We start from the raw sequence: 24,886 nt of genomic DNA on the forward strand, positions 1-24,886 counted from the left end.
CTCAGTTGCTCCTGATTTTTTTGAGCAACTGGTGTAGAACGGAGTATTTTAGAAATTCAAATTCTCAGCATTTAGTTTGCTCCATTGCTAGATTGAGTAGACTGGGTCTTTACTCGTTGGAGTTCAGAAGGATGAGGGGGGTGATCTTATAGAAACATTTAAAATCATGAAAGGGATAGACAAGATAGAGGCAGAGAGGTTGTTTCCACTGGTAGGGGAGACTAGAACTAGGGGGCACAGCCTCAAAATACAGGGGAGCCAATTTAAAACTGAGTTGAGAAGGAATTTCTTCTCCCAGAGGGTTGTGAATCTGTGGAATTCTCTGCCCAAGGAAGCAGTTGAGGCTAGCTCATTGAATGTATTCAAGTCACAGATCGATTGATTTTTAACCAATAAGGGAATTAAGGGTTACGGGGAGAGGGCGGGTAAGTGGACCTGAGTCCACGGCCCGATCAGCCATGATCTTATTGAATGGCGGAGCAGGCTCGAGGGGCTAGATGGCCTACTTCCATTCCTAATTCTTATGTTCTTATGTTCTCCAGTTCTAGTCAGTAAGAACAGTTTCACTTTGGAACAGAATTTCTTTTTCAAAAGGGGGCGTGTCCGGCCACTTACGCCTGTTTTTAAAGTTTCGTCAGTGAAAACTTACTTCAAACTAACTTAGAATGGAGTAAGTGAAGATTTTTGTACGCTCAAAAAAACCTTGTCTACACTTTAGAAAATAAGGCGTAGGTTACAAATTAGGCGTAGGGAACGAGGTGTGGGGGGAGGGGAAGGGAAGTCATTAAATTCTACAATCAATCCTTAGTTATACTTATACAAATATTATACAAATAAATCCAACCTGAATAAAAATTTATAAGCAAAGAAAAGATTAAATAAACCATGTTCCGACCTGTGTGAAATAGCATCAGCCTTCGAGCTGCTGTGCTTCAGGCAGGCCTTTCATGTTGGAGACAGCCATGGGTGTGGCGTCAGTGTCTCGACAGCAGCCCCAACAGTGGCAACAAGCAGCCTTCGAGCTGAGCTGCTGTGCTGTAGGCAAGCCTTCATTCTGTTAGTGGCTGGCCGGCAGCCGAAGGACCAACACCGGAGGCACGCAGCTTTTCAAGGGGGCTGAGACCATTCGGCCATGGGATAGGAGCGGCGTCAGTGGCTGGCCGGCAGCCGAGTCCTTTTAAAAATGGCCGAGTGCCGATGTTTGTTTGACACTGCGCGTGCGCGCACGCTCCAACGCGCACACGCAGGGTTGCCGGCACCACATTGGCTCATTTAAATTGGACCTGCCCCCACTATTTACAGAATCGGCGCGAGTGTTTGGCTCCGCCCCCCCTGCTGTGAAGAGCGCGCCGCGCCAAGCTGAGATCGAGCTCCGAGGAGCCGGAGAATATCGAAGTTTTTTTCTAGCGCACTTTTAGGTGCGAAGAACAGGCGTCCAGCTCGGAGGTGCATCATTTTCGGCGCGGGCCGAAACTTGGGGCCTCTAAAACTATTGCAGCTTCCATGTAACAACTTCCCCTGGTATTTGGCTTCAATGAATGCAACCTATCTTTAAGAGGTGCATTCAGGCTTTAAGTACTGACCGGACTCCCACTGGAAATTGCTTTGTGGCCTGCAGCCGGTGCAATAGGCTAGCCAGCCCGCCAACCATAATGTTGCTTATGATTCAGAAGAAATAGGAGCAGACCATTTGGCCCCTTGAGCCTGCTCCACCATTTAATAAGATCTTGGCTGATCTGATCATGGACTCAGTCCCACTTCCCTGCCCGCTCTCCATAACCCTTTATTCCCTGATCGCCCAAAAATCTGCCCATCTCCGCCTTAAAAATATTCAAAAACCCAGTCGCCACAGATATCTGGGGCAGAGAATTCCACTGATTTACAACCCTGAGAGAAGAAATTCCTCCTCATCTCAGTTTTAAATGGGCGGCCCCTTATTCTGAGACTATGTCCCCTAGTTTTAGTTTCCCCTATGAGTGGAAATATCCTCTCTGCATCAGCCTTGTCGAGTCCCTTCATTATCTTATATGTTTTGATAAGATAGAAACATAGAAACATAGAAAAATAGGTGCAGGAGTAGGCCATTCGGCCCTTCTAGCCTGCACCGCCATTCAATGAGTTCATGGCTGAACATGCAACTTCAGTACCCCCTTCCTGCTTTCTCGCCATACCCCTTGATCCCCCTAGTAGTAAGGACTTCATCTAACTCCCTTTTGAATATATTTAGTGAATTGGCCTCAACTACTTTCTGTGGTAGAGAATTCCACAGGTTCACCATTCTCTGGGTGAAGAAGTTTCTCCTCATCTCGGTCCTAAATGGCTTACCCCTTATCCTTAGACTGTGACCCCTGGTTCTGGACTTCCTCAACATTGGGAACATTCTTCCTGCATCTAACCTGTCTAAACCCGTCAGAATTTTAAACGTTTCTACGAGGTCCCCTCTCATTCTTCTGAACTCCAGTGAATACAAGCCCAATTGATCCAGTCTTTCTTGATATGTCAGTCCCGCCATCCCGGGAATCAGTCTGGTGAACCTTCGCTGCACTCCCTCAATAGCAAGAATGTCCTTCCTCAAGTTAGGAGACCAAAACTGTACACAATACTCCAGGTGTGGCCTCACCAAGGCCCTGTACAACTGTAGCAACACCTCCCTGCCCCTGTACTCAAATCCCCTCGCTATGAAGGCCAACATGCCATTTGCTTTTTTAACCGCCTGCTGCACCTGCATGCTATCCTTCAATGACTGATGTACCATGACACCCAGGTCTCGTTGCACCACTCCTTTTCCTAATCTGTCACCATTCAGATAATAGTCTGTCTCTCTGTTTTTACCACCAAAGTGGATAACCTCACATTTATCCACATTATACTTCATCTGCCATGCGTTTGCCCACTCACCGAACCTATCCAAGTCACTCTGCAGCCTCATAGCATCCTCCTCGCAGCTCACACTGCCACCCAACTTAGTGTCATCCGCAAATTTGGAGATACTACATTTAATCTCCTTGTCTAAATCATTAATGTACAGTGTAAACAGCTGAGGCCCCAGCACAGAACCTTGCGGTACCCCACGAGTCACTGCCTGCCATTCTGAAAAGTACCCATTTACTCCTACTCTTTGCTTCCTGTCTGACAACCAGTTCTCAATCCATGTCAGCAGACTACCCCCAATCCCATGTGCTTTAACTTTACACATTAATCTCTTGTGTGGGACCTTGTCGAAAGCCTTCTGAAAGTCCAAATATACCACATCAACTGGTTCTCCCTTGTCCACTCTACTGGAAACATCCTCAAAAACTTCCAGAAGATTTGTCAAGCACGATTTCCCTTTCACAAATCCATGCTGACTTGGACCTATCATGTCACCTCTTTCCAAATGCGCTGCTATGACATCCTTAATAATTGATTCCATCATTTTACCCACTATTGAGGTCAGGCTGACCGGTCTATAATTCCCTGTTTTCTCTCCCTCCTTTTTTAAAAAGTGGGGTTACATTGGCTACCCTCCACTCGATAGGAACTGATCCAGAGTCAATGGAATGTTGGAAAATGACTGTCAATGCATCCGCTATTTCCAAGGCCACCTCCTTAAGTACTCTGGAATGCAGTCCATCAGGCCCTGGGGATTTATCGGCCTTCAATCCCATCAATTTCCCCACACAATTTCCTGACTAATAAGGATTTCCCTCAGTTCCTCCTCCTTACTGGACCCTCTGACCCCTTTTATATCCGGAAGGTTGTTTGTGTCCTCCTTAGTGAATACCGAACCAAAGTACTTGTTCAATTGGTCTGCCATTTCTTTGTTCCCCGTTATGACTTCCCCTGATTCTGACTGCAGGGGACCTACGTTTGTCTTTACTAACCTTTTTCTCTTTACGTATCTATAGAAACTTTTGCAATCCGTCTTAATGTTCCCTGCAAGCTTCTTCTCGTACTCCATTTTCCCTGCCCTAATCAAACCCTTTGTCCTCCTCTGCTGAGTTCTAAATTTCTCCCAGTCCCCAGGTTCGCTGCTATTTCTGGCCAATTTGTATGCCACTTCCTTGGCTTTAATACTATCCCTGATTTCCCTTGATAGCCACGGTTGAGCCACCTTCCCTTTTTTATTTTTACGCCAGACAGGAATGTACAATTGTTGTATTCCATCCTTGCGGTCTCTAAATGTCTGCCATTGCCCATCCACAGTCAACCCCTTAAGTATCATTCGCCAATCTATCCTAGCCAATTCACGCCTTATACCTTCAAAGTTACCCTTCTTTAAGTTCTGGACCATGGTCTCTGAATTAATTGTTTCATTCTCCATCCTAATGCAGAATTCCACCATATTATAGTCACTCTTCCCCAAGGGGCCTCGCACAACGAGATTGCTAATTAATCCTCTCTCATTACACAACACCCAGTCTAAGATGGCCTCCCCCCTAGTTGGTTCCTTGACATATTGGTCTCGAAAACCATCCCTTATGCACTCCAGGAAATCCTCCTCTACCGTATTGCTTCCAATTTGGCTAGCCCAATCTATGTGCATATTAAAGTCACCTGCTGCACCTTTATTGCATGCACCCCTAATTTCCTGTTTGATGCCCTCCCCAACATCAGTACTACTGTTTGGAGGCCTGTACACAACTCCCACTAACGTTTTTGCCCTTTGGTGTTCTGCAGCTCTACCCATATAGATTCCACATCATCCAAGCTAATGTCCTTCCTAACTATTGCATTAACCAGCAATGCTACCCCACCTCCTTTTCCTTTTATTCTATCCTTCCTGAATGTTGAATACCCCTGGATGTTGAGTTCCCAGCCCTGATCATCCTGGAGCCACGTCTCCCTAATCCCGATCACATCATATTTGTTAACATCTATTTGCACAGTTAATTCACCCACCTTATTACGGATACTCCTTGCATTAAGACACAAAACCTTCAGGCTTGTTTTTTTAACACCCTTTGTCCTTTTAGAATTTTGGTGTACAGTGGCCCTTTTTGTTCTTTGCCTTGGGTTTCTCTGCCCTCCACTTTTCCTCATCTCCTTTCTGTCTTTTGCTTTTGTCTCCTTTTTGTTTCCCTCTGTCTCCCTGCATTGGTTCCCATCCCCCTGCCATATTAGTTTAACTCCTCCCCAACAGCACTAGCAAACACTCCCCTCTCATCTATATGGGTAGACAAGATCACCTCTCATTCTTCTGAACTCCAATGAGTACAGGCCCAACCTACTCAACCGATCTTCATAAGTAAACCCCCTCATCTCTGGAATCAACCTAGTGAACCTTCTCTGAAGTGCCTCCAATGCAAGTATATCCTTTCTTAAGTATGGAGACCAAAACTGTACACAGTACTCTAGATGTGGCCTCACCAATACCCTATATAGTTGCAGCAGGAATTCTCTGCTTTTATACTCCATCCCCCTTGCAATAAAGGCCAACATTACATTTGCCTTCCTGATTACTTGCTGTACCTGCATACTAACTTTTTGTGTTTCATGCACAAGGACACCCTGGTCCCTCTGTACTGCAGCACTTTGCAATTTTAACCCATTTAAAAAATAATTTTATTTTCTATTCATTCTGCCAAAGTGGATAACCTCACATTTTCCCACATTATATTCCACCTGCCAACTTTTTGCCCACTCATTTAGCCTGTCTATATCCCTTTGCAGATTTTTTGTGTCCTCCTCACAATTTGCTTTCCCACCCATCTTTGTATCATCAGCAAATTTGGCTACATTACACTTGGTCCTTTCATCCAAGTCATTAATGTACATTGTAAATAGTTGAGGCCCCAGCACTGATCCCTGTGGCACCCCACTAGCTACTATTTGCCAACCGGAAATTGACCCATTTATCCTGACTCTCTGTTTTCTGTTAGTTAGCCAATCCTTTATCCATGCTAATATATTACCCCCAACCCCGTGAACTTTTACCTTGTGCATTAATCTCTTATGTGGCACCTTATCGAATGTCTTTTGGAAATCCAAATACACCACATCCACAGGTTCCCCTTTATCCACCCTGCTTGTTACATCCTCAAAGAATCCCAGTAAATTTGTCAAACATGATTTCCCTTTCATAAAACCATGCTGACTCTGTTTGATTGAACTATGCTTTTCCAAATGTCCTGCTACTGCTTCCTTAATGATGGACTCCAGCATTTTCCCAACTACAGATGTTAGGCTAACCGGTCTATAGTTTCCTGCTTTCTTTCTGTCTGCCTCCTTTTTTAAACAGGGGTGTTACATTTGCTGTTTTCTAATCCGCTGGGACCTCCCCAGAATCCAATAAATTTTGTTAAATTACAACCAATGCATCCACTATCTCTGCAGCCACTTATTTTAAGACCCTAGGATGCAAGCCATCAGGTCCAGGGGACTTGTCCACCTTTGGTCCCATTATTTTACCGAGTACTACTTCTTTAGTGAATGATTGTTTTAAGTTTCTCCCTCCCTATAGCCCCTTGATTATCTACTATTGGGATGTTTTTAGTGTCTTCTACTGTGAAGATCGATACAAAATATTTGTCCAAATCTCTGCCATTTCCCTGTTCCCCATTATTAATTCCTGTGTCTCATCCTCTAAGGGATCTACATTTACTTGAGCCACTCTTTTCCTTTTTATATACCTGTAGAAACTCTTACTATCAGTTTTAATAGTTTACTTTTATAATCTATCTTCTCTTTCCTTGTTTTTTTTAGTTGTTCTTTGTTGGCTTTTAAAATTTTCCAAATCTTCTGGCCTACCACTAGTTTTGGCCACTTTGTATGCCATTTGATTCAATTTGATACCCTCATTTATTTCCTTAGTTAGCCACAGATGGTTATCCCTTCTCTTAACTGTCCTTCCTTCTCATTAGAATATATTTTGGTTCTGAGTTATGAAATATCTCCTTAAATGTCCGCCACTGCTCATCAACTGCAACTGTCCCACACTTTAATCTATTTTCCAGGCCAGTGATTCCACGTTTCCGCATTAAGAATATGGTGTATATTAATAGATAATGCAACACCCATCTGTATTATGTGTTCTGTGCAATGTTTTTCACCATTAAAGTCAATGGAAATTATTATCAAGAGAGGTGTAGAACCGGAGGCCGATCCAATATCGTCCGTTTTACACGATTGCCAAAAGTTAAAATTACCATTGGAGACTTTTGCTGCAGTATGGTTCTATGGGAACCAGCAGCCCTCGAGTGACATACCCAAGTGCCCATCATGTTCGGGATTTTATATACTGCAATAAACATCACAAAAATAAATTAAAATTATGTTTGTTTTGGCCATGAATTTATTCAGGTCTGCTTCCATATCTGTTCTTAACTCGAAGTTGCTTGCTTCGAATGATCTGTTGATTTGAATTGACATTGTGGAAAAATACTTCCTGTGCTGCTTTATTTAAATTACTTAATTTAAATTACTGGATAATTTTTATATTTTTGAGCAAGAAATGCTTTGTATGAGCAAAAATGTACTATTGTATCTGTCTTTACACCAGATTAGTTATTGTGTTAAATATTGGCAAAATGACAAGAAGCAGTTTTTCAGTTATTTAAGGATAGAAAGGAAAATTAGTATGTTTCTGAATATATACCCAAACATTTATTTTAACATTTTAAAGAATTTTGGTTTGCCATGTAAATGCTTAAGTTTGTAATTGCCTGTACCAATTTGTTTATAGTGTTGCGGTGGTTAAACTGGGCAGTTTACAGTAACTTGCAGATGACTGCCGGTAATTTTGCTTACCAAATGAGAATCATTTCCTGTAAATACTCTCTTCCTCAAAGGAAGTTTTAAGCCAGACTGATGACTAACCTTTGGTCAGATATGCAAATAAAAGGAAGGAGGAGCCTCGCAGCATGCTTATTCTTTTGCCTCTTTTGTTAATATGAAGAAGTTTCTTTTCAACGGTAGTACCTTTTAGCACTGTTGTGGGTCAAAAGATTTCTGAGCGCTGCTTGGAATGGATCTCGTGCCCAAAATGCATTTATATAATAAAATAGAATCTGCTTGGAGGCTTTTCAACAAGGTAACATTCATTTTCTAAATGTACAGTATTTGTGGGATGCTGCTCTGGGTTTTGTTTCACTGGAACACACTATCTGTACGGTGCTGTTTATACAGCATTTTCAACAAGAGCATTTGTAAATGAAGCGTTTTTATTTTTTTTAACTAAACCTATGTTGTTAGAAGTGGTTAACAAGAGAGTACTTATGTTTTTTTAAATGCATTTTGCAACAATAGTAATTATTTTGAAATTCCAGTTGAAAATGAACAATATCTGCTACCTAGATCAAAATAAAACCTTTCTTTGCATGCTGAGCATACAGCTCCTACAAAGTATCTCTCAGCAGCAAATAATTTCGAAGTCTACATGACATATTATGATGTTGAATGTTATTAAATTCTTAAGATTTTTGTAGTGTTTGAATAAATGGAGAAATCTCATCGAGAAATATTTTGGCATAATACAGAAAGCTGCTGGAGTCCTTAAATTGACACTGGTTTAAAAAAGGGTGTTTAACTTCTACACTCTGGCAAGAATTGACGCCACTAAACTTGACATTTAACTAAGTAAGCAGTTCTTCGTTATCAGTCTCAGAAAAAAATGGATAATCAGTAGCATGATTTCCAACTCCGATATATAGTAATCTTTTGTGTGCTCTGATACATTACTGATTCTGCCGGGCTCTTTTAGGGGGAAGCAAGGAGTGAATTGTCCTGTTTGGACGCAGCGGCCACCTAAAAAGCTCCAATATTCAGTGTTCTAGATTTGCAAATATGGTCTTCGGGCTCTTTGGAAGAGGGGATTCTAAAGTGATGCATAGGCCCCAGGAGAAGCCTCCAAAATTTATTTTAAAACATATGGCCAGTTTTTCAGCATCTCCATGACTGCCTTTTCCTCCTGTTGTGACAGGTCCCAGAGGCCCACCGCAGCAAGCCTCCCAACTGGGGGATTGTCAACCTGCATGACTCTTACGTACTTGCCTGTGGCCAGTTATGAAGCAGCTTCAGAAGAAGTCCTGCGTTTGGTGACATGAGGGGGGAGGGCACACAATTTTGAAATTCTCAATATAACGCAGGTTATATATCTAACCTGGTTAAAAGTGTAACAGTTTACAGAGCTTTATCCAATTTTCATTCCTTAACAGGAAGGTATAATGAAATTAAAAACTGGCCATTTGGCCCATTGTTATAAAACACAGGAATCCGCCACACCGCCCCCCCCCCCCCCCCTGTGTTATTGCTGCAGTGCTCCAGAAATTCACAAACACAATAAAAATTGTATTATCTAAATGTCATGGTCGTGATTGTTTCGTCACATTTGGATCGCCACCAATTGAATCTTACTTGGAGATGCATTCTGATGCGTCCCTGTTTTCCCGCCCCCCCCCCCGCAATCTTCTGGAGGATGGATGAGAAAGTGCAAGCAAATTACGTTTTAGCAAAGGAAATACAGCACCTGCTGTATTTTCTGCCAATTGTCCTGTTTGGGCGCAGGGGCTACCTGTAAAGCTCCAATATTCAGTGTTCTAGGTTTGCAAATAAGGTCTTCGGGCTCTTTGGAAGAGGGGATTCTAAAGCGATGCATAGGCCCCAGGAGAAGCCTCCAAAATTTATTTTAAAACATATGGCCAGTTTTTCAGCATCTCCATGGCTGCCTTTTCCTCCTGTTGTGGCAGGTCCCAGAGGCCCACCGCAGCAATCCTCCACCCCCAATCTGGCACAACTCCCATTGGAGCCCGTCTCCCATTTCCTTCTCATCTTGGGCCGGAAATTCAACCATGGTCACGGGGTTTCTCCATGGCAGGCAATTGTCCTGTCCTGCTGGCAATGGCCCATTTGGAAAATCCAGCCTAAACAAATATAATTGTTAAATTAGGACTTCATGATTGCCTTCAACGACGAACATCAGCATCTTCAAAAAAAATTCCATTCTAAACTTTACAACTAAAAAATTTGGTAATAGTAATTTGCATATAAAAATTAGCAGACATGTTGAATGGCAATAGTTATATTTTGAGTACATATTTGTTAGTCTGATGGTTCATTTGCAATTATCAATCTCCTGCCAGGATATTAAAGCCATCAAGAGCATACAGTCTAGATTCACCAGGGTGATACTAAGGCCGTAATTTTAATTTGAAGGTGGGTAGGGAGGGGGATGGGCTGGAAAGCGGTCAGGAAACCAGCCTGATTAGCATTCAGAATCTCGGTTTCCAGCCCCAGTCTACAGCCAGACAGATGGAAGGTTTGCTGGCTGTCAGGCAGGTAGGCCTGTGGCACCAGACCACAGAGAGGAGGGAGGGAGGGATCAGGGAGGGGTGGTGATCGGAGGGGGGAGGCCGGAAGGCGAATGAGGGCCGGATGGGTGGGGTCTGAAGGCGATCTGGGGCCAGAGGTGGGGGATTGCAAGGCGAGTGGAAGCCGGAGGGTTTTGGTTGGAAGGTGAGTGGGGGCCATGGGGCGGAGGGGGGGTGGGGGGGGTCGGCCGGCAAGCGGAAGCCAGAGGGGGAAGGCAATCGGGGACCAGAGGGGGTGATTGAAAGGCCGGTCAGGGGATTGGGGGCTGGAGGGGTACTGGAGCCGGGGAGTGGGGTCGGAGGCCTCAGTGGGAAGGTCGGGGAGAGATCGGAAGGGTCGGAGGGGGTTGTCCGATTGCCTGGGTTGGCGAGGCGGAAACGCTGGATCCAGCAGTTAAGTGGAAAGGCACTAACCTCTTGGATCCGGCAATTCTCGCCTCCCTTTAGCTGGTGGATTTCTGAGCTCTGGGAAACCTGACCAGCCAAAGTTAACTTTTAAATGGTGGATCACCATGAGGCACGCCAGTCTCATTATAATATTTATATGGGCGCAGTTTGGAGGTGGTTGGGATTGGAATTCAGTATTTTAACTCTTTAACCTCCCACCCAACCCTAACCCATCTGTTTTGGGGGTTAAGACTCCCCCCACCCCTCCCCCCACCCCCCACAATGGGCCAAATGGCCTTTTTCTATACTTTAAACTTATGTTGTTTTATTTTGTTGCCTTCAACTTTGAGGTGGGGGAAGACACCTTAGTCCTGCGCTCATCTCTGCACCATAGTAAATACCAGTGATGGTAAAAGCAAAACTAGCAGTGGCACAAGTGACTAAAGCCTTCTGACTCCTTCCCACACTGCTGTTGAAGCACTTTCAGCACCATTCACCTGCTCGGGATTTTCCCAATGATTGGGGAAGCTTTTGTAATTAAAAAAAACATATTTCAAAATCTTTTCCAAAGCAGTTAGTTGTGCCACGTCAAACAACAAATTGATTTTTGCTCCAATAGTTTCCCCAATTGGAAGGAAGCTGCATAAAGGTAAATGATGTTGAAATCACTTCTTTCTCTGTGGGGGCAGAAATGAGTTACTTGTACTGGTGACCGCTATATTTTTTTATGCCTCTTTTTCCCTCCCTGATTTCAAAACCATCCTGCATTCTAAGCAGGCTGGTTTTAACAGCAGGAGGAAGAGATCTGTGTGTACAGAACCATGTTTTCGTATACCTGTGCTATAAAAGTCCTTTAGCTGTGAATTGGCAGGTAGCAGTGTTATTGAAACAGGGTTATATTTGTGTCTGCAATGTATTCATTTTCCATAAATTAACAGGATGTGTGGTTTTAAATTCTGGTGAGGCTTATATTTGTAGAGTTATGGTACATGTTACTTACAGGCACAACTACGTAAAAAAATGTTGCGAAATGCACTTGTCTTGCCTACTTATTAGGAAATATTTACTGGCAATCATATACACACGTGATTAATTCAGTGAGACAGAGTTTGCAAGACGAGAGTTCAGGGTTGTTAGTTTTATTTTTGCACATATATATATATATACATCTACCAGTACTCGAGGAATAATTCAGTTAATTTTGCAGTGCATTTAAAGTGTCATTAGCTCTTTTTTGTTTTTTTAATATTTTGTTCTGTTTGAAACGGAACAGCTGAAAAATGACCCAAGTCCAGAGTGCTCTTTCTAATGAGCAGAGAAGGTTGACCATTTGAAAATAACAGATAACTCATGAGAAGCAATTATTTTCCGTATTTTGAGAGATTATTTTCTCCTGGTTCTATTGGACCCCACCCCCCTAGCAGCACCCACTATTCCTTAACTGTGAGGGAAGCGTTTGCTACCAGAGCCACGTTGTAATCAGGGGAATTTATTTTATTATGATCTTTTGAGAGCATATTATGCAATACAAATGTGTAATTTTGTGCAGTAAGCTGAAAATGCTGCTGATTCTACATTCTATCATTTTGCACATTGTAATCTGCAGGATAAATATGAAAAAATCTTTAATCTTTATTTAATCTTTTTCTTCTTTCCATATATGAAAATTGCTGATGAAAGAACTGGGCCCAGAAATACCGTGTACTGTAGTGTTATAGGGATAGAACCTCCACTTTATTTGCATGCTTAACGCCCATTTTACTGCTAAATGATGTATAACGCCCATATATCACCCATTTTGGCACAAAATGGAAACTGACGGGCATTTTTAGGAAACTTATCGCCGAGCGTTACTTTCCCAATGTGCTTAACGCCGGGAAAAAATATTCCCGCCCGCCCACTTTTTTGGGGCAGAATCATCAGAATAGGCGAAATCAATGCCCATAATATCGCCCAGCGTTACTTTCTGCAATGATTTAATGCCGAGATTCAATATTAACGCCCGCCCATTTTTTCGTCGTAAAGAGCATATTTACCGAAACTAGCGGCCATGAGATCGCCCAGCGTCAATTTCACCACCTCGCACACATATCACCCACAATATCGCTCGCCCCAAAAAACGCCCAGAAAAAGTGGAACTAACCGGAACTAATCACAGCGCAATGGACGCCATGTTCTACATCACATGTCGCATCCTTTAAAAGGCTGCTGTGCTTTGACCTCAGCGGAGTTCGGATGTACTCTGCAGGTGGTTGAAGTTGATGTGAACATCTCTAAAAACATCTTGACCATACAGTGATCGATTGGAATTGAATAGGTGTCTTCGTCGGGACATTCATTGTTTGTGACCAATCGGTGGAAAACGGAGAGCTACTGCAATGGGGCCTGTCCTTTCTCACCATCTCTTGGTGACCAATTACATGCAGCCGACTCGACATCGCCGAAGGAACGCTCCACTGCATTATGTGCCCAATGTAAGACGTGATAGATTGATGAGGAGGACCAGACGTTACATGTACCCTCTCCCCCCCCCCCCCCCCCCGCCCCGCCCCGCCCCGCAAGTACAAGGAGAAGCATTCTTACCTCGACTTGTCCGACACCACCTGCCTTCGGAGACTGCGCTTCCACAAAGAGGTTATCACTGAGGTATGCCAACTGATAAGGGCAGATCTGCTGCCTGCCAGCACCATCAGTACTGCACTGTCCGTCGAGGTCAAAGTCACCGCGACACTGTCGTTCTACGCCTCGGGTTCTTTTCAGGCCGCAGCTGGAGACATTTGCAGACTTTCTCAGCATGCCACACATCACTGCATTAGACAGGTCACTGAAGCCCCGCACGTATCCAGGAGGGACTTGATGAGCTTTCCTATGACCAGGGAGGCACAGATTGAGAGGGCTCTAGGATGCTCCAGAATTGCAAACTTTCCCAAGGTACAAGGAGCAATAGACTGTGTATGTACATCGTGATGCGGGCACCTTTTCAGGATGCAGAGGTTTTCAGGAACCGCAAGGGATTCTACTCCCTGAATGTCCATCGGCCACCAGCAAATGATACTGGCAATGAATGCTCAATTTCCGGGCAGCATCCATGATGCTCACATCCTGTGTGAGAGCACTGTATCTGACTTGTTTAACAATCAGCACAAGGTCAATGCTGGATGCTTGGTGATAAAGAATATGGGCTCACCACCTCTCTGATGACCCCCCTGCGTGACACCCACACCGAAGCCAAGGGGCAATACAACGAGAGCCACAGAGCAACTCGCAGTATCGTGGAGAAAACCATTGGAGTGCTGAAGCAGCGCTTTAGATACCTGGATCATTCAGGCAGGCAGCTCAATTCGTGGTGGTGTGCTCCATGCTGCACAACTTGGCTATCAGGAGGGGACAATAATTGCCTGATGAGTCTGACAGTCCACCTCACCAGAGAGAGAAAGAGGAGGACGAGGAGGTGGATTCTGACATCAGCCCAGACAATCAGGCTGACGCTGATGCCATGCCCCCACCCTCCTGTAGACCGCATGAAAGGGCCCATGGAGGCATGATAGCTGCAAGAGCCTTACGTCAGGAGCTCATCAATGATCACTTTGCCTGAAAGAACGTTGGTGTTATTTACAAGGCTGATACACTGCTGGGTGTGCAGGTGATACATCAATGGTGGCCATCATCTTGGTGACAGTTAAAGTTTAAGTTTATTGAAGTTAAGTGTCATTATACCCTTTGATAAGGAATCACCAGCGTGTAACGGTACAGCTAACTGAGCCAATGCGCTACAAGGTTTTGTTAAATAAAAGACATTTAAACCGAACATTTGTCTGAAATCAGTAGTATTTCTGTACAAACCAAACCCCCCCCCCCCCCCCCGCTCCTCCCCACCTCTACTCCTTCCCCTCCAAGCCGCCTGGCTGAGGAGCTCCTCAGGCGATGCTTCACTTGAGGGGGATGATGGCCGAAATACTGTTTGGACGGATACGGGAGAGGACGGTCCCGAGGTGGGAACGTGCTCCGAGCCAGAAGCAAGATGTTGCTGCTGGCTCTCGTGCAGTTGGCAATGGGGGTGCGGCACCTTCGGGTGCAGTGCCGCGCTCCGGGACCACTGGGAGCTCTTTGCCACCAGTGTTCCTGGCTACTAGCTCCAGGGCCTCCTCCATTCCTTCCATGTTATATCTTATTTGTTGGACAAAAACTCAGTGCCAACTATGTTCTTGGTGCCTGCAGTATTCCCTGGTCTCCCCACGTGGCAATTCCAAAGCGACAGGAACTGGAGGGGAAATAAATCTGTTGCAAAGGCAAGAAAGAAGGGAAAAAGTGAATTTGAAAAGTAAGACAAAAAGTGAGGAAAGAGGCAAACAAAAGTAGGTGAGAAATTGGACGAAAACAAAGGAGGAAGGGGAAGAAAGAAGTAATTAAGTACTGTTGAAATATAGTCACCCTTGTAATGCAGCAACCAATTTGTGCACAGCAAAGTCCCACAAACAGCAATGACATAAATGACTAATTAAACAGATTTAGTGATGTTCATTAAGGGATAAATGTTGGCCAAGATATCAGGGGAACCCTCTTCTTCAAATGTTGTCATGGAACCTTTTACGTCCACCTGAGAAGGCAGACGGGACCTCAGTTTAACGAGACAAACAGAAGCTAGAAGAGCAAGAAAAACAGAAGTGAAAGAAACACAAGAGGAGGAGAGAAAGAAAACAGAAATTGAAGAGGCGAAAAAAAAAACAGAAATGAAAGAGTGAGAGAAACAGAAGTAAAGGAGATGAACAAAAGAGACCAAAGTGTAGCAAGGGAGAAACTTTCCGAGTGGAAGTAGGACAGAGTGCAAGCAGTGAAACGCATTATAATGATTACTGTAAACCATACATAGCTTGAAAAGTATAACATTTCTTTTTTTCCTTATGTAATTTATAAGCCTGTAGGGATCTCTGTGACTACGGTGAACCCAAAGATTTCATGGTATCTAAATTTGGCTGATGTTTGCACTTAATGCATTTGTGTTTTATTGTGTACTTCTTGTCCTACCATTTTACATTTTTGTGGTCCACAATAATATGAGATCAGCTGCCAGTAAAGAAAAAACAAAGTTGTTGGCCAGCAAACATTTGGATTTGGGTTTTCTTTTTTTTTAATATAGCGCCTTTCACAACCACCGGACGTCTCAAAGCGCTTTACAGTCAATGAAGTACTTTTGGAGTGTAGTCACTGTTGTAATGTGGGAAACGCGGCAGCCAATTTGCGCACAAGCAAACCCCCACAAACAGCAATGTGATAATGACCAGATAATCTGTTTTTTGTTATATTGATTTGGATGCTCACTGCACTTGAATACACATTAGTCTGAAAGAAGTTCCAAATTATTATCCGCTTATAGTAAGAAAATACATTTTCTTGACTAACCCTGAAATAAAGTCTGAAAGCTGCTAAGCAACGAAACACACAGCTGGTAGCATGGAGGCTACCTATTTAGGTAGTGATCTCTGTCATAATAGTTTCTGCTCCTGTTCTGATTATGAGTAATGTTGCAATTTATAATATTAATTGTATCATTCATTTTTATTTGCAATTAGAACATTAAGACATATTGCAAATTATGCAAGGCAAACAAGCTATATATTAAATAGTCAAAATGCAACTAAACAGGAAATTTGAGGTTTTCTTCAGGAATTAAGGAGGGGGTTTAATCTACCTGAATGGAAAATGCTTGTACCCATTTATAGTAAACCATGTATCATGCCAGTAGATCATTACAACATATCTTTCATCATTTTGCTTGTTTCTTTTTGACTGTTCTAATTTGAAAAAATAACTAAAATTGAGACATTTGAGATTTAAAACCGTAGTCTTACAGGACTGGACAGGTTAGATGCAGGAAGAATGTTCCCGATGTTGGGGAAGTCCAGAACCAGGGGACACAGTCTAAGGATAAGGGGTAAGCCATTTAGAACTGCGTTGAGGAGAAACTTCTTCACTCAGAGAGTTGTTAACCTGTGGAATTCCCTACCGCAGAGAGTTGTTGATGCCAGTTCATTGGATATATTCAAGAGGGAGTTAGATATGGCCCTTACGGCTAATGGGATCAAGGGGTATGGAGAGAAAGCAGGAAAGGGGTACTGAGGTGAATGATCAGCCATGATATTGAATGGTGGTGCAGACTCGAAGGGCCGAATTGCCTACTCCTGCATCTATTTTCTATGTTTCTTAATATGGTGCATGTTCTTGCTTGCCATCTAAGATAGATAACTGAGAGTGATGTTAACTACTTGATTTCCCACGGTGTTATTCATAGTGAGTCGGAAGGTACACTGTTTTGTCACATGGGTCACTCAGACGTTCTTCCTGCTTGTAGCAGAGCCTGCGATGCTTCTGCAGTGGAATATCTCTTCTTCTGCTGTCAGGCTACTCTACTTTACTCCTCCTCTGTCATTTTATTGCTACAGGTATCAAGATTCCAAGATAATGTGCATGGGTGGTATTGAGCTGCAAGAAACATGAGCAGTTCTGCCCGCTAGCCTCAAACTGGAAGCTGTACCCCATAACGGAAGTATATAAAATGTATATCTTCTGGTCATTTTGAAAATATTTACACATTTTTAAGCAAAACAAAATATTAATATTTAAAACATGATTTCAGAGCAAACACAAATAAGAACATAAGAAATAGGAGCGGGAGTAGGCCATTTGGCCCCTTGAGCCTGCTCCACCATTCAATAACATCACGGCTGATCTGATCTTGGCCTCAACTCCACTTCCCTGCCCACTCCCCATAACCCTTGACTCCCTTATCGTTCAAAAATCTGTCTTATCTCCACTTTAAATATATTCAATGACCAGCCTCCACAGCTCTCTGGGGTAGAGAAGTCCAAAAATTCACGACCCTCTGAGAGAAGAAATTCCTCCTCATCTCCGTTTTAAATTGGCGACCCCTTATTCTGAAACTACGGGCTCAAGTTTCGAGCCGCGCCTAGAACGGCGCAGTCCCGACCTGGACGCCCGTTTTTCGCACCACAAAGTGCGCCTAAAAAAAACCTCCAGATTCTCCAGCTCCCTGCAGGTCCTCTGGCCCTCGGCGCAACACAGCAGGAGCTGTAGGGGGCGGAGCCAGGTCCCTGCGCTGAAAACAGTGCCGGGACCTCTGCACATGCGCGCTACAGTGGGCGCGCATGTTCAGTAGCTCCAGGCGCCCAAAACTGTGTGGGAGGGGCCGAAACACGCAGCCCCTAGCCCTGGCCGAATGGCCTCACTGGGGCTGCGTGAATAAGGCTCCTCCCACGCCCAGCTCCTGCTTCCTCCCAACCCGACTCGACTCCCGCTTCCCGCCTCCGGACCCGACACCGACCCGACTCCAGCTCCCCTGCCCCCGGACTGGACCTGACCCGACTCCCGCTCCCCCGCCCCCGCCTCCGGACCTGACACCAACCCGACTCCCGCTTTCCCCCCCCCGGACTGGACCCGACCCGACCTCCCTCTCCCTCCCTCCCCCCGACCCGAACCAAACCGACCTCCCTTCCACCACCCCCCCCGACCCGCGCTCCCCCCGACCCGACCCAACCCAACGCCACCTACCTGTAAATCTGGTGCTGGGGACGGGCCCTGCCCGAAGTCTCGGGCCCGGCCCGTTCAGCCTCCCTCCCCCTTCTCCTTTCTCCCCCCCCCCCCCCCCAATCTCCTTCCCCCCCCCCCCCCAATCTCCTTTCCCCCCCCCCAATCTCCATCCCCCCCATCTCCATCTCCATCCCCCCCATCTCCATCTCCATCCCCCCCATCTCCATCTCCATCCCCCCCATCTCCTTTCCCCCCCCATCTCCTTTCTCCTCCTTCTCCCCCCTCCCCTTCTCCCCCTCCCCTTCTCCCCCTCCCCTTCTCCCCATCCCTCCCCCTTCTCCCCATCCCTCCCCCTTCTCCCCATCCCTCCCCCTTCTCCCCATCCCTCCCCCTTCTCCCCATCCCTCCCCCTTCTCCCCATCCCTCCCCCTTCTCCCCATCCCTCCCCCTTCTCCCCATCCCTCCCCCTTCTCCCCATCCCTCCCACTTCTCCCCATCCCTCCCCCTTCTCCCCATCCCTCCCCCTTCTCCCCATCCCTCCCCCTTCTCCCCATCCCTCCCCCTTCTCCCCATCCCTCCCCCTTCTCCCCCATCCCTCCCTCTGCTCCCCCCCTCTTTCCCTCTACCTCCCCCTCCCCTCGCTGTCAGAAACACAGACACTGACAGACAGAGAATGAGAGACACACACACACAGACAGAGAGATAGAGACACTGACAGAGACACACTGGAGGGGGGGGGGGGGCATCCCAGCACGTTGTTGAAGGGCTCCCGGTGCTGCAGTCGGTAAGTAGAAATTTTTTTATTTATTGATTTTTTTTAAAAATTATAACTTATTAATTTTTTTGATTGATTTATTGGTTGATTTATTGATGTATTTATCATTTATTATTGATGATGGCTCTTTATTTGTAAAACTGAAGTGTTTAATGTTTGTAAACTTCCCTTTAAACCCCCCCCCCTCATTCCCTACGCCTGATTTGTAACCTACGCCTGATTTTCTAAAGTGTAGACAAGGTTTTTTCGAGTGTACAAAAATCTTCACTTACTCCATTCTAAGTTAGTTTGGAGTAAGTTTTCACTGACGAAACTTTGAAAACAGGCGTAAGTGGCCGGACACGCCCCCTTTTGAAAAAAAATTCTGTTCCAAAGTGAAACTGTTCTAACTGACTAGAACTGGAGCAAACTAAATGACGGGAATTCCGATTTCTAAGATACTCCGTTCTACACCAGTTGCTCCTAAAAATCAGGAGCAAATCATGTCGAAACTTGGGGCCTATGGCCCTAATTCTAGACTCCCTCACGAGGGGAAACATCCTCTCTGCATCCACCCCCATCATGCCCCCACAAAATTCTGTATGTTTCAATAAGATCACCTCTCATTCTTCTAAACTCCAATGAGTATAGGCCCAACCTGCTCAACTATTCTTCATAAGACAATCCCTTCATCTCAGGAATTAACCCCGTGAACCTTCTCTGAACTGCCTCCATTGCAAGTATATCCTTTCTTAAACAAGAAGACCAAAATTGTACGCAGTACTCCAGGTGTGGTCTCACCAACGCCCTGTACAGGATAAAGGACACATTCAAGAATAGAAAATGTTGTTCATCAAAGTCCTGGCCATCCTGATATTTTGAGGATGCAGCCTATTAATTTGTATGTGTGTTTTTCACCTGGCCACATAGTGGCTGGTTGGAATTATACTCGGGGTGGAATGGGCGAGAGCCTTAAAGCATAACAAAAATCTAAAATCATCTGTCCTCATTTCAGCTTTCTTTCATGACTTCCAGCAGGCAGGAGTCCAAAAGACAGCATCGTCACTCCCCAACCCCAAACACTCACCTCTCTTCCCCCATGGAACTTTTTGTTCTACCCCTCTGCACTACATATAAATACCATGTTTAACATCTATCAAATATAATGTTTAAAATGTGTCACTATTATTGGTGAGCTCCACAGGATCAATCTATATCATCGTAAATTGACTATTTTATGTATTATTCACAATGTTATTTCCCACACAGTTCTGACTGTACATATTATAAACTGAGGGCTAGAAATTCGATATGGCCCGCTTTGAGATGGTGACGGTGCCAGGGCGCTACCTTTAGCACTGGGAAATGTCTACCGCCTCAAAGTGGGATATTCAGTTGTATCGCCCCAAGAGCACAGAGGAGCACTAAGAGAAGCGTTCCACACTCCTCTTCGGGGTGCTAACGGAACGATAGCGCAGGAGGCCTACTCAATTTTTGACGCTAGGATGTCGACATCCTAGCATCTAAACATGAAAAAAAAAACACGTTGAAAAATTCATTAAACCTCACCCACACTTCCCCACTACTGCAACAAATAAATAAAAGTTGAAAAAGTGAAATTTCAGCACTTAACTTGCAGTCCGGGCGATACCGCCCTGGGATCGTCGCTGGCCAACTGCTTTCCCCTGCCGGTCTCAGCGGCAGGCACTACGACAGGCGAAAGACTGAATTTGCAAACGTGATGTCACCGAGTGGGCGGCACTAGCGAGCGCAGTGCAGACTGTCAGCGCTGCCACGAAACCTTCACTGAAGTTCACGGCAGGCACTGACAGCACGGCGCTTGGGCGGGAGGTGTTTAGTGCCCTGTTAGCGCCGCTAATGGTGGCGCTAACCAACCGAATTTCTGGCCCTTAGAACGGGAGTCAAACACACAATAGATTGAGATTTAATCTAACTTGTATCATAAGGTAATAGGGTGGAGAGTGGTGAGGAGTTAAGGTTAGATTTGTCCACAGTGTGCTGCTGGTTCAACTTGGGAGACATGGCAGTTATAATTCATTTGTGATTTTTGGCATAATTGGGGTGAAATCTCATTGTGCGACATTAGCACATTTTTAAAATCAGCTGGTTGCATATTCAAAATTGTACCACACTATTGTCTTTTGGCAGCTATAATATTTTTATCAATCTTGGTTATATTCCAAGGAGTAAAATTATTCCCTTGTACAGAAATACTGGAATATACTAGGAAAAAAAATCATTTAAATATATAATAGTTCTACTGATAAACTGATTTACTATTTTATGCTTTTTACTATCAGCTCCTCCTTAAATTATTTTCAATTGGAGTTGAATATTTGGATTAAATATATTGTTAGGGGTGAATGGCTGCCCAGAAATACTTGGATCCAGACTAATATAATAACAGACATTGTAACAAAATCCTTCCACCCAGCTTCAATGTTAAGATGATCCTTTTTCAAAAAGGGTTTATGCTTTTCAAACATAGAAATAATTTCTGGAGAGATTGTCTCATGTTACGAGATGGACTTGAGAATGCATATCTTATACAAGACTTTCTATAACAAGTCGGCATCACAAGTTTCCGTCATGTATGCTCGCCTACTTCAAGCCAAGTCTTCAATTACCTACAATTATTAATGTAGAACCAGTTATCACTAACCAACTCATCAATTAAATAACCTATAATCATCTTCTGTGACTGACGATGACGCATTTATGTAGGTAAGAAGAGAAGAGCACAAAGCCAAAATACATCATTGACAATACTTTGTCGCTGGGTGGGAAATTGGGTAGTAAGTGTAACATCCTGCATCTATTATGGATCTAGTAATATAGAAATGAGAAAAAAATGGCAAAATGCTAGAAATCTGAAACAAAAATGGAAAATGCTGAAGACACATAGCAATCGATCAGCATCTGTGGAAAGAACAGACAAGTTACTGGTTCAGTTGCGGACCTTTCTTCCTAAATGGAATTTGCTCCTGTAAAATATGCTTTTAAGTAGAATCGCCCAAATTTGGTAACAATATTTGAAACCTGCAATTTGATAGAGCAAAACAAATTCAGGATGAGGCATAAAGTACTGGTATTGGGGTAGATGAGCTACATTTGTTCAGTAGCTTTTTATCAATGCATATGCTTTATTTCTTTATTTTGAAAAAACATTATTTCTGTAAAACAGAGAAAACATGAAACTAAAGCGGAGTTTCTTCTCTGGAGAGTTTCAGTTATTAAATATGTAAAGACTTATTATGTTTGGCATTAACATTTCTTCGTTGGATGTGGGCCTTCTGCTATATGTGGAATTTTCTTGATAGGGACGTTCACCCTGTTTCGCTGTTTCTGTACTTGACAAACATAACAGACAGGAAAAGATCTAAATAGAGTCTACCCATGTGTTTGCAGTTGATTGGTCAATAATTCCCATATCCTGTAAAATCCTCAGAGTTGTGAAAATATTTCCAAGAACTGTTTCGGTGCTTGCTTTAGCAATGTAGTCAGTCAGGCAAAACAATCTGTGAAATATGCTAAATACACAATTGTGATTATTGGAACTCGGCCGAAATAAAAATGAACTGATTTTATTTAAAAATAATTCTAGTTGCTGTGGATGTTGAACTAGATTCTGCACTTATCGCTGAGATAAGAAGCAAATTAAGAGTAATATTGAGTGCTGCCTCTGTAACCTGTTGTAAACACTTCAGATTTTGTCAAACCGTAGTGAAATTGCACCATGTTTTAATGCCTGCACTGATTCATTATAGTCGATTTTAAAACTTTGTTGCAAGATAAATGCGATGCTCCGACTTGTTTTCATTTTTACAGGTCCTGCATTGAAAGTGGTAGCCTTTCTTTTTAACATCCACCTTTATTGGAATTGTTTAAATTACTTATTTATTCATTCAAAATTTGTAGTTTAGATACTTGGGCTGAAAATGTTCAATAAAAATTAATTGAAGAAGCTTTAGTGCAGCAGTGTTGGAATTCCAGTGTATGTAGTGATTCCCTACATGGTAATTTCTTGGTCTGATTCGTACCTTTGTGGAGGGGGAACCAGGACAGTGGCCAGATGCTTCTGCCTGGGGAGTGAAAGTCAAGGGTGGGATTCATCACAGTACACGCCAACCTACATAGTAGCTTAGTGCAGAGGAACATTGGCAGAGGCATGGGAGCAGCCATTACCTAGGGATGGTGTTATGCCGTTGCAGAGGAAATAGGGAGAAAGAAGGAAAAATATCTAACCGTAAACAATTCATGCTTCTTCTCTACTGTAATTTTCAGTATTAAATATATTTCTCATTCTTTGTGAATTGCACATGATGGAGTGCAGGCACATTTTGAAAGCTTAAAAGGTTAATTAAAATTAAGTCTTGCTACTTAAATAAAGTTATATATTTTTTTGTATGTGTATTTTTCCCTTTTGAGACTGCCTACATCTGCCATGCTTCTGCCTTGAGGCAGGAGAGGAAACTGATCTGGTATACAGATGATCTCCATTTCACATTGCTGCTGCATTGGAAGATGCACTTCTGCGGGACAGGGTGGTCTTGTCTAGTTTTCCCTCTTCTTGGTGGAGGAAGACAAGGGTGGGATCCTAGTTCTTGACCCTCTGTTGCTCCAAGAGAGTCTTTCTTGTTAAAAATGCTGTAGCTGTTTTAGATTAATTTTATCTGTAAATCTTTTTATTATTACAAAATGCCCTTCTATTCATATAGCTAATTTTCAACAAAAGGAATACTCAGGGGTCCAAGTAGCAGCATTTCAAGTCAGGATATTTTGCTGTCTGGGGAAATAAGAAGTATTTTTGAATCCTATGAGTGCTTCTCTATAAAAAACACATGGATTTCAGAAATAAAACAAATAATTTGTCCAGAAATAATGGGATCAATATTAACCGCTCCCCCACCCGCCCCATCGTCAAGACGGGGTGAGAGGGTCAGGGAGGGGTGTTAAAAACGTTAAATCGTGCACCGCGACCCCAACCCATTGCGTACGTCACCATTTTACCTCAGCAGGAATTCCTTATAATAATTAAATCAGGCTCCCACTGTTTGGTTGGGAGCCTGATTTAAACTTAACGCGGGCCAGCTGGGTTTCCCAGGGCTTGGGAAACGCGGCAGCCAAATGTAGAGAGGAGCAGCTGAATTAAGCAGGTAAGTGCTTTTTATAACTCTGCTTGTGGGCCAGGAGGAGCAAAAATGCTCCCCCAGGCCCCTCAAGCAAACATTCTGCCGGTTACGGCCTCTCCTTCCTGCCACGATCGGCTGCTCCCCACAACCCAGGATCTTTACCTCATTGCCAATTGCCGTGCTCCGAGGCCTCAGCACTGTGCCCCGATCTTTGCCTCATTGCTGCGCTCCGAGCCTCCCCATTGCACCTTGATCTTTGCCTCCCTCCTCGCTGCCACGCTCTGAGGCCCCCCCACCATGTCTTGGACCTTTTTCCAATCACCAGGGACCGTCCTCTATTTTATAATTAAATACAATTTCTTATCATAATCCAGATTGTAAAACAGCTGGGTTTCCGTATCCTGACAATTCTATGCCGAGGAATCCTTAATTCCCTTCTTTAACTCTTTACTAAGGAATTGTCTGGGGATTTGCCTGCCAGTGTCAGTCTTGAGATGAACAATACCTGACTCGCTGAACTGCCTTGCATTTAAATCTGGATCAAAATTAATTTAGTTTACTAACCCTCAATTAGGTTATCCTCAAGCTGCTGAGTGAGTGAATTAACTCTTGACAAATCATCAAGGAAGATGTGCTTTGTATAAACTTGGGTACACGAATGCTGAATAGATATACATAAGTGTATTCTGAGTTATCTAGCAGTTGAGTAGCAAACCATGAATGGACAGGGTTATTTAACAAAATAAGAAGCAAAGGTTACA

General features: G+C 43.9%; 1 protein-coding gene across 8 annotated transcripts in view; it reads left to right on the forward strand.

Annotated features, from left to right (window-relative positions):
• Window positions 1-24,886, forward strand: part of sbno2b (strawberry notch homolog 2b) — a 184,904-nt gene that overhangs the window by 83,438 nt on the left and 76,580 nt on the right. The window contains exon 1 of one of the 8 annotated variants that reach the window (XM_070859730.1): window positions 7,852-8,011. The exons of 6 other annotated variants lie outside the window; for them this stretch is intronic. In XM_070859730.1, coding sequence (XP_070715831.1) covers window positions 7,946-8,011 — 66 coding nt within the window. In that variant the 5' untranslated portion in view covers window positions 7,852-7,945. Of the gene's footprint in view, window positions 1-7,851; window positions 8,012-17,148; window positions 17,229-24,886 lie in introns of those variants that run through there. One more of the 8 variants, XM_070859732.1, reaches the window with a different exon arrangement.

Source organism: Pristiophorus japonicus, chromosome 18 (assembly GCF_044704955.1).
Source record: "Pristiophorus japonicus isolate sPriJap1 chromosome 18, sPriJap1.hap1, whole genome shotgun sequence".
Classification (NCBI taxonomy): Eukaryota; Metazoa; Chordata; class Chondrichthyes; family Pristiophoridae; genus Pristiophorus; species Pristiophorus japonicus.